This window comes from Oncorhynchus masou, chromosome 1, assembly GCF_036934945.1.
Source record: "Oncorhynchus masou masou isolate Uvic2021 chromosome 1, UVic_Omas_1.1, whole genome shotgun sequence".
Classification (NCBI taxonomy): Eukaryota; Metazoa; Chordata; class Actinopteri; order Salmoniformes; family Salmonidae; genus Oncorhynchus; species Oncorhynchus masou.
The window spans coordinates 40,260,141-40,270,643 of record NC_088212.1 but is presented as its reverse complement, the minus strand read 5'-3'; the positions used below and the strand labels follow the sequence as shown (position 1 = coordinate 40,270,643).

At 40.0% G+C, this 10,503-nt stretch overlaps 2 protein-coding genes across 3 annotated transcripts in view; one reads left to right on the top strand and one right to left on the bottom strand.

The window, feature by feature from the left end:
- The window catches only part of rabl6b (RAB, member RAS oncogene family-like 6b), a 29,579-nt gene extending 25,405 nt beyond the window's left edge, over positions 1–4,174 (top strand). For both annotated transcript variants that reach the window (XM_064971500.1, XM_064971491.1), the window contains 4 exons: positions 5–311; positions 553–757; positions 1,050–1,108; positions 1,191–4,174. In XM_064971500.1, the coding sequence (XP_064827572.1) occupies positions 5–311; positions 553–757; positions 1,050–1,108; positions 1,191–1,382 (763 nt within the window). In that variant the 3' untranslated portion in view covers positions 1,383–4,174. The remainder of the gene's footprint in view (positions 1–4; positions 312–552; positions 758–1,049; positions 1,109–1,190) is intronic.
- Positions 3,351–10,219, bottom strand: si:ch211-102c2.4 (uncharacterized protein LOC568178 homolog). The gene is made up of 5 exons (XM_064971512.1): positions 10,084–10,219; positions 6,066–6,347; positions 4,322–4,405; positions 4,176–4,192; positions 3,351–4,069 (listed from the first exon to the last, which is right to left on the bottom strand). Exons 1-5 carry the CDS (start codon positions 10,118–10,120, stop codon positions 3,977–3,979), a joined length of 513 nt encoding a protein of 170 aa, XP_064827584.1. The 5' UTR covers positions 10,121–10,219; the 3' UTR covers positions 3,351–3,976.
- Between the last annotated feature and the right edge of the window lie 284 nt (positions 10,220–10,503).

Genomic DNA, 10,503 nt, shown 5'->3' with positions numbered 1-10,503 from the left:
TTAGACCGTGCACTGAGTCCATAATGTCCCGTGCCATGGAGCCCCAAGCTCCGGAGCCTTTGGCACCTGCTGGCCAACTCTTGGAGAACACTGTCCCCCAGGTGGCTGAGCCCATCACCCTCACCCTAACCTCTGCACCTGCAGTAGCCCTGGAGCAGCCAGGCCTACCCAGAGGGAAAAAGGGAGAAACCCCTGGAGTGGACTCGGACTCTGACCCAGGGGCCCCTGTTGCTGAGCAGATGCTCTCCTTCGTGATGGATGATCTTGACTTTGAGTCTGAGGAGGAGGCAGTCATCCAGAAGATAACTAAGGTGGCTAGGTCAAAAGGATGTTATTTAGAGTTGTAGGTTACAAGTCATCATAGTTAGATTGAGTAGTCAACCTATTGAAATGACTTTTCTCGTAAAATATGTCGTGCTGAATTTGTGAAATATCCAATACATTTTCAATAAATTATTTGATGGGCCTTTTTGGTTCGGATGCATGGTTACAATGTATATTTGCATTTGTAATAGTTTGGACTTCATTATTTCCTTCTGCATCCATCCACAGGAGGTTTTCCCAGTCAGGGATGAAGTACTGTCTGATCTGGAGCTGTCAGATGATGACATCCCTCCAGCCACGCTGATCCCAGAGCCTCTGAAGCCCACACCGGTCCTGAAGCCCTCCTTTCAGAGCAATAATGAGACAGACCTGTTTGGCTTGGGCATTACGGAGGAAGCCACCAAAGCCAAGGACAGCAGTGAGGACCTAGAAGGCAAGTCCACTACCACAAATCTATAGAGAACAGGGACGTATTCATTAGTGCATACTGTATTTCAAAGTTTAGCAACGTAATATGAAAACAATTGTTTATTTTTGGACAAGAGTTTAGATAGTCCTTCTCTGTTTAAATCAGTTTTCTTCGGTTTGGCATCTAGTGAATACAACCAAGTGCCATAGAATAGTATCCTAGCACATGACAGAGAACGGTACCAAAGTGTATCACATTATAAAACAAAATTACATTGTATTCATTCATTTCTCAAATTCTATTAATTGCTTTTCAGAGAAGGAAAGCAAACACTCCGCAAAAGAAAAGAAGAAAAAGAAGAAGAAAAGCAAAGAGGTAAGGGAGTGGATGCCTTTTCAAATGGCGATCGTGTTTATACAGCATAGTAGACATACGTTTTAAAAACCTTTTTTCTTAGGAGGATGAGAAGAGCAGCAAGAAGAAGCATAAAAAGGACAAGAAAAAGGAGAAGGATGAGACCGGAACAGAAGATGACAAAGAGAGGAAAAAGAAGAAATCTCGGACCAAGAAAATGGATGACTTGGAGGATTTCTTGGCTGGAGGGGAGGGGTCAGCAAATAGAGAGGGCGGAGACTATGAAGAACTCTAGATCCCAAGTCATCCTTATTTTTGGACCTTGACTCTATAGAGATGCGGAAGCCAAGTTGTCATTTCAAACTTGTTTGGTTCCTAGAACCAGATTAATTTGTGCACAAGCAGCATCCATAAGCCATACCCAAGGTTCATGGTCACCCATTCCCAGGCAAAAATCTAGACTCCGCTGTGGCTGTATGATGCGTTAATATTATTTCCCATGAGCACTATCACACATTATCTTTGAATGAGATGAGAAACTAGGTAGAAGATACAATCTTGTTACCATCAACCTTTGAGGAGAAACAGGAAGGAGATGACTGACACTCACTGTGGTGTGATACAAACTATATGATCACTACTGGGCATGATAATTAGTAGAGCCACTAAGGAAAGATTTGACTTTTTATATTTTCAGACGTTTAACTTCAAATGTGTGTTTGCTTACTATTTTATTTTAACTTTTTAAATGATGCTCTCCTGAAGTGAACCACTCCAAATGGGCTTGGCAGGGCTAACGTTTTTGTTTGAATGTCCTGTATTTGGTGTAAGAATTGCTTGAGGGCATATTCCTGTAAAGTGATGGTTGCTTGACGGTGTTGATATTTCACATATTGAAGATTGTCCTCTTACTTTGATCCACTGGTTTTGTTTCTCCGACTCAGTGATGTAATGGTTGTTGAAAGTTTTGCTGCTTTAATTTACTTTTTCTATTGTTTTCTATTTCTATTTTCTATGTACTATCTCACTCCATTTGATAATTTACTCCCCTCCACTCCCACAATGGAACAGGTCCCCCAATGCACCATTTTACAGTGACTGTAGTTTTCAGTTTGTCTGCATTCCAAATTGGCACCTTATTCCCTATGCACAATATATATATATGGAATAGGGTGCAATTTGGGATGTGGCCTTTGTCACCTTTTCTACCGCCTCAGTACACATTTCAGTGTGTTTTAATTCGATGCCTTAAATGGAAGTGTAAATGGAAATGTAAATGTAATGGAAGTGACAAACAACACACGTACATGTCCGCAATCCTTATCAACTATGTGTCAAGTGTTCTTATGGGAAGTCAAGACTGTAATGCATCAGAACTGACAGGTTGTAGCTTCAGACAGATGTGATATGTCTGGTGCCTTCTATTGGTGAACTGTAATGTATCATATACTGTCTTTTTTTGTTTGTTGCTGAAGCCAGTACCAAAATCTTGGCAGCACACTATACAATATATGTAAACATTTGCTTTTAGATAATAATCTTGATTTATGTTGTTAAGGGACTCATACCAGTTTAGAAATGAATGATTTGCTAAAGTCATAAACTGCTTACACAATAAGGTAACTTAAATAATGAACTGCTAGTATATATATATATTCTTTCTCAATATTTTGCTGCATTCCAAGGCTCCTACTGTTCTTGTGTTAACTTTACATAACCGTTATCATGTCTGTCTCATGAGATTCCATGAACTTTACCTGCGCTTCAGATGTCCATTTGAAATACAATTTCTTGCAATAGCTGTAGTTCTTGGAGATATTTCAATGGCAGCCTACTAACATAGAATGCAGCTATTTTTGGACTGAAACATGTCGACAACTATAGTGCTTCATTAATGCTACTCTCGTCTATGGTATTTATCATGGTCATATTTTCCTGACGAGGAAATACAAATAGGATTGATTAATGCGTACGATGTGGTGGATTGTCATCTGGTTTGACTTAAACATAAGGTTTATATTGCCTGCTCCCAATGTGTACGTATGTCCCATGTGTTAGTGTGCTAAAGCAGGTTGACTAGTTGCATCACCAAAATGAGTATGTAATTGCATCACTGCAGATGAAAGCAGTCATTGAAATCTGTTTACATTGCAACGATACCATGCTATTCTGTAATGATGACAGACACCCATCAATTTAATTAAAAGCAGCATGAATTCATATCAGACAAGAAAATAAATGCAGGTGGTATTCAGGAATGATATACAGTACATGAAGCTTTTATTCCGACAATGTTACAAGGTATGTTTATTAACTGACGAGACAGACTTTTAGATGTATTATATACTTGTCACGTTAGATTACATTCCATGGTTTAAAATGTAAAAATGTATCTTTCAAAATATGAAACTATGCATTAATCCAAAGTACTGCTGCATTGTCTGTCTATTGTTGTCATTCAATGAGTGGTTCATGAGGCAAAAATAATGCTAAGAGCAAATTTCCAATTGGCGCATGAGGCTTATGTTGTACAATAAGAAAATAATGTATAGAAAGGTCCATTGATATTTATTTTCATCCCATGAAATGTTTCCATATTTTCACTGGATGTGAACCTGTATTTGGCTCGTCCTAATAAATACAAACGTATTTCTTCATAGATGGCATTTACCTTTTTTTCCCATTATGAAAATCATGAAAGCTACGACAAACTATTGGTTTATATTCTTTTCACTTAGCTCTTGTAACCACCAGGAAGGAGGACTAATACATTTTCTTGAGGTACAGTACTTCAGTTTGTGTAACTGTAAAAAGCTGTAATGCTGTCTCGTTTTGTAGCATAGAATTGAAAGCCCCTTTAGCATTTGGTGTGTCCTTTGGCAATGCCCATCATTCCAGCTCAGTTATCTCTTCTTCAGTATGTGGATTATTTTGTGCCAGATCTGAGATCATAGTGATGTTCATGTATACTCCCATCTCCTTCTGAATTAAGAAATACCAGGTGTATGTTATAGCTGTTGAATAACAGTAGCTACATGGCAATTGCCATTCTCTTTCAGGAATTAAATGTTTTAATGTCATACTTTACCTTGTTTTGGTCTTTTCCTGTTGTTTGGAGAGAAAGCGTTGAAGTTAGTTACTTAAAATGTTATGGACCAGTATTTGTCAATGGAAGAGCAGTACTTTATGGATGCATTTGGGCTCATTGCATGATTGGAGGTTGTAAGGACTTACTTTTTAAGTAACAGTAAGAAAAGATGATTGCCAGGGGGAGCAGAGGCATCAGAATCCAGCGAAGAATGTCCCAAACGTAGGAACCTGAGGCCGATGCGAGTAGAGGAGATCCAAATTAAGTCAAATGTTCTCTACAGTGCATTCGGAAAGTATTCAGACCACATTACCCTTTTTCCACATTTTGTTACGTTACAGACTTATTCCAAAAATTGAATACTTATTTACAAAAGTATTCAGACCCTTTGCTATGAGACTCGAAATTGAGCTCAGGTGCATCCGGTTTCCATTGATCATCCTTGAGATGTTTTCAACTTCATTGGAGTCCACCTGTGGTAAATTACATTGATTAGACATGATTTGGAAAGGCACACACCTGTCTATATAAGGTCCCACAGTTGACAGTTCACGTCAGAGCAAAAACCAAGCCATGAGGTCGAAGGAATTATCCGTACAGCTCCGAGACAGGATTGTGTCAAGCCACAGATCTGGGGAAGGGTACTAAACAATGTCTGCAGCATTGAAGGTCCCCAAGAATACAGTGGCCTCCATCACTCTTAAATGGAAGAAGTTAGGAACCACCCAGACTCTTCCTAAAGCTGGCCGCCCGGCCAATCGGAGGAGAAGGGCCTTGGTCAGGGAGGTGACCAAGAATCCGATGGTCACTCTGACAGACCTCCAGAGTTCCTCTGTGGAGATGGGAGAAACTTCCAGAAGGACAACCATATCTGCAGCACTTCACCAATCGGGCCTTTATGGTAGAGTGGCCAGACGGAAGCCACTCCTCAGTAAAAGGCACATGACAGCCCGCTTGGTGTTTGCCAAAAGACACCTAAAGGACTCCCAGACCATGAGAAACAAGATTCTCTGGTCTGATGAAACCAAGATTGAACTCTTTGGCCTGAATGCCAAGCGTCACGTCTGGAGGAAACCTGGCACCATCCCTACGGTGAAACATGGTGGTGGCAGCATAATGCTGTGGGGATGTTTTTTAGCGGTAGGGACTGGGAGACTAGTCAGGATCAAGGGAAAGATGAACGGAGCGATGAACACCTGCTCCAGAGCACTCAGGACCTCAGACTGGGGCAACGGTTCACCTTCCATCAGGACAATGACCCTAAGCACACAGCCAAGGCATCTCAGGAGTGGCTACGGAACAAGTCTCTGAATGTCCTTGAGTGGCCCAGCCAGAGCCCGGACTTGAACCCGCTCAAACATCTCTGGAGAGACCTGAAAATAGCTGTGCAGCGACGCTCCCCATCCAACCTGACAGAGCTGGAGAGGATCTTCAAATAAGAATGTGAGAAACTCTCAAAATACAGGTGTACCAAGCTTGTGGCGTCATACCAAAGAAGACTCAAGGCTGTAATCGCTGCCCAAGGTGCTTCCATAAAGTACTGAGTAAAGGCTCTGAATACTTATTTAAATGTGATTTAGAAACCTGGTTTTGCTTTGCCATTATGGGGTATTGTGTTGATTGGTGAGGGAAAAAAATGTGGGAAAAGTCAAAGGGTCTGAATACTTTCCGAAGGCACTGTATACATAAAAAAATCAGAGAGGACCATTTACAGCAGAGCACATGTAATCCAAGACCTTGTGATGGACTTGTAAGAGGTTGGATAGCAATTAAGCTAGCAGGCCTATCAGTGTCGGTACCTGAGGCTACATTTCAGGGTTCTCGCTTCTTCACTCATGGTTACTTTGACTTACATCATCTGGCACAGTCAAGGACAAGTATAACACTTACTGCTGTAGAAGTACTCCTCAGCGAGTTTGATGATGGTTTTATTGCTGCTCAGCACACCGCACCAATACATTCCCTCTCCCTGGGCCAGGCCCAGGACATCCACAGTGAAGGAGTCAACACCCTGAGTCACCTTCAGCCTTCCTGCATCCAAAGACTGGCTCTCCCTGCTGAAGCTGAAGCCTGAACAGCACTGTGGGGACGTCTCCTTACACCACACCCTGGGGAGGTCCTCGTCCTTTAGATCATAAGGACAGGCCAGTCTCTGCACACCATCACATATGCCTGTGAAATATAATTATAGATTAATATTACAAAACCTAGACTCATATTGGAAAAATCCGAATACCTACACTCCCCTCCATGTGTACTGTATTTGGACAGTGAAGCTAAAATAATACATTTGTCTCTATACTCCAGCATTTTTGATTAAATGTTTCATATGAAGTGACAGTAAAGAATGTCATCTTTAATTTGAGGGTATTTTTATACGTGTATTTTTGACCATTTAGAGATGAAAAGACTGTCTAGTCCACCCATGCGAAGACAAAATTAATGTATAGTGTATTAAAGTAGTTGAAAGTGTAGTATTTGGAACAAATATCCTAGCACACAATGACTACATCAAGCTTGTGACTCAACACACTCATTGGAAGCATTTGCAGTGTGTTTTGGTTGTTTTTCTTATATTTTTCTTGTCCAATAGGGAAATTAATGGTAAATAATGACTTGAGTAATTTTATTTCTGGGAGTAGATAAGGTGTTTCTAAAGAGTTTTAAGTTAATCCTGATAATGCCACGATTAAGGAAAATCATGAATAAATCATGATTATTGATAATGTTACAGAGGGGTAAATACATTTGAATTCAATCACTTTTTGACAGCAACCCTTTTTGTTTTGAACGAAACCTTCCATATATATATATATATCCGTTATTTAACTAGGCAAGTCAGTTAAAAGCAAATTCTTATTTACAATGACGGCCTACCCCAGCCAAACCGTAACCCGGACAATGCTGGGCCAATTGTGCGCGCCCTATGGGACTCCCAATCACGGCCAGTTGTGATACAGTCTAGAATCAAACCAAGGTCTGTAGTGACGCTTCTAGCACTTAGATGCAGTGCTTTAGACCACTGCACCACTCGGGAGTCCGAATGCAAGGTGCCATATTTGTCCATTTATAGAAGAGTTTGGAAGGTGCCTTGAATACCAAAACATTTTTGGACCAGAATTTTTTTTTTTACCTGAATGCCAAAACATTCAAGGGATAAAGGTGCTCAAAATGTACTTATTTTCCATACCTCACCATACCATGAGACATCCATGTTTTCATCACTGGAAATGACAAACGGTTGAGATTTATATAATTTAAAATATTACAAACAGGGTTGTCACACTGATTTAATTCTTTCTTTAAAGTTTTTTTAATAGACAATTATTTAAAATGCATAAATTCCACATCAAAATGTACATATTCGCATATGTTGTAGCTTAGACCCAATTTTATATTATTGTAGGTTTTTGTATTGTGTCTGCCATCGGTTGAGACACAACATGCTTTTGAATACAGAGTGGGTGTCCTTTCAATCATAGAAATAGCTGGTAAGGTAATAGCTTGACCACTATTAGTGAATTTGTCTAAATACTTGTGAAATATGAAACATTTGATCTCAAATCCAAAATTCTGGAGTGTAGGGCAACATTTTAAAATGTTACTTCACTGTCCAAATACATACAGAGGGGAGTGTATATGATATGTTGATGAAAGAATTCCACTGACCAACCTATACGTTACATACAATACATGACCAAGAGTATGTGGATAACTGCTCGTCGAACATCTCATTCTAAAATCATGGACATTCATATGGAGTTGGTCCCCCCTTTACTGCAATAACAACCTCCATGCTTCTGGGAAGGCTTTACACTAGATGTTGGAACATTGTAGCGGGGACTTGCTTCCATTCAGCCACAAGTACATTAGTGAGGTTGGGCAATTAGGCCTGGCTCGCAGTCGGCGCTCCAATTCATCCTAAGTTGTTAGATGGGGTTGAGGTCAGGGCTCTGTGCAGGCTAGTCAAGTTCTTCCACACCGATCTCGACAAACCATTTCTGTATGGGCCTTGCCTTGTGCATTGGGCATTGTCATGCTGAAACAGGACATGGCCTTCACCAAACTGTTGCCACAAAGTTGGAAGCACAGAATCGTCTGGAATGCCATTGTATGCTGTAGCGTTAATATTTCCCTTCACTGCAACTAAGGGGCCTAGCCCAAACCATGAAGAACAGCCAAAGACCATTATTCCACCTCCACCAAACTTTACAGTTATCACTATGCATTCGGGCAGATAGCGTTCTCCTGGCATCCGCCAAACCCAGATTCGTCTGTCGGACTGCCAGATGGTGAAGCATGATTCATCACTCCAGAGAACGCGTTTCCACTACTTCAGAGTCCAATGGTGGTGAGCTTTACACCACTGTAGCCGACGCATGGCATTGCGCAAGGTGATCTTAGGCTTGTGTGCGGCTGCTCAGCCATGGAAACCCATTTCATGAAGCTCCCGACGAACAGTTTTTATGCTGATGTTGCTGCCAGAGGCAGTTTGAAACTCGGGAGTGAGTGCACTTCAGCACATGGTGGTCCTGTTCTGTGAGCTTGTGTGGCCTACCACTTTGTGGCTGAGCCGATGTTGCTCCTAGTCATTTCCACTTCACAATAACAGCACTTACAGTGGACCAGGGCAGCTCTAGTAGGGCAAACTTGTTGGAAAGGTGGCATTCTATGACAGTGCCACATTGAAAGTCACTGAGCTCTTCAGTAAGGCCATTCTTCTGCCAATGTTTGTCTATGGAGATTGCATGGTTGAGTGCTCAATTTTATACACCTGTCAGCGACGGGTGTGGCTGAAACACCCAAAGCCACTAATTTGAAGGGTTGTCCACATACTTTTGTATATATAGTGAATCTATCAAGACAAAAGTTCCCAGAAAAGTTTTTAATTTCCTGTCTCAAATATCACAACCAACCATGTAGCATGTTTCAAGCGCAAAGGATTTTTTGTACAATGTATCTTGTTATTCAGCCCAAATTGTTTCATCAAGTAAAATATTGAATTGTTCTTTGAATCATTTGGAGTAAATTACACTGACAATTTAATCTATGATTTTCTCATCTCCATTCTGCAGTGGTGGAGAAAATGAGAAAATGACTCAAGTAAATCATATTTACCCAGTAAAACCCTACTTGAGTAAGTCTAAAAGTATTTGGTTTTAAATATACTTAAGTATCAAAAGTATAAATAATTTCAAATTCCTTATATTGAGCAAACCAGACCGCACCATATTCTTGTTTTTTTTAAATTTACGGATAGCCAAGGGCATGCTGCAACCCTCAGACATAATTTACGAATGAAGCATGTATTTAGTGAGTCTGCCAGATCAGAGGCAGTAGGGATAACCAGCGATGTTCTCTTGATAATTGTGTGAATTAGACCATTTTCCTATCCTGCGAAGCATTCAAAATTTAACTTTTGGGTGTCAGGGAAAATGTATGGAGTAAAAAGTACGTCATTTTCTTTAGGAATGTAGTGAAGTAAAAGTATAAAGTTGTAAAAAATATAAATAGTAAAGTACAGATACCCAAAAAAAAGACCTAAGTAGTACTTTCAAGTATTTTTACTTAAGTACTTTACATCACCGCCATTTTGACAGATGAGTTGTAACTTTGTAACAAACACTTAAAGAATTGTGAATACTATGAAATTTATATATTATGAAATGTTTTGACTTGACTCATTCCATTATTGAAAATCAGTTCAGTCAAATCAATAATCCCTCTGTTATCCATGTTTTTGTTGCTATGCCTTCATTTAGTTTACATTACTGAAAATGTCAGTTTGAACTCCATCATTGGTCAGAATAAAGATGGCAATATGCAAAATAAATACATAGTCATAAGCTATTTACTAGGAAGTGCAGGCAACATACAAATGTACATGGCACACAGATGTGGTCCTTACCAGCAAGCCAGAAAACCAATGTAGTCAGTAGAAGCATTTTTGTTGCTGAATGTTGCTGGAGTCAAAATATGAAGTAAAACACAGAAGAAAGTATGTCAGGCTCTGCTATGGAAGATGTCAGGAAATGGCCAACCACAGTAGTCTTGCCTAATATAGAGAGAACTGTTTTTTCTTTTTTGCATAGTTAGGTTGACTTGTGATTTTTTTTTAAAAGGCAAACCGATAGGCTCAGTACGCAGCAAGGTTATTATACACTGAACAAAAATATAAACACAACAATCCCTAATCTATGGATTTCACATGACTGTTGGTCACAGATTTGTTTTATTTGTATTATTTCACCTTTTTTTAACCAGGTAGGCCAGTTGAGAACAAGTTCTCATTTACAACTGCGACCTGGTCAAGATAAAGCAAAGCAGT

Coding starts and splice junctions, on each gene's coding strand:
- si:ch211-102c2.4 (XM_064971512.1), bottom strand. CDS start 10,120: ATGCTTCTACTGACTACATTGGTTTTCTGGCTTGCTG. Junction 6,348..10,083: donor ATTGGTTTTCTGGCTTGCTG/GTAAGGACCACA, acceptor TATATTTCACAG/GCATATGTGATGGTGTGCAG. Junction 4,406..6,065: donor TGAGGAGTACTTCTACAGCA/GTAAGTGTTATA, acceptor CATCGGCCTCAG/GTTCCTACGTTTGGGACATT.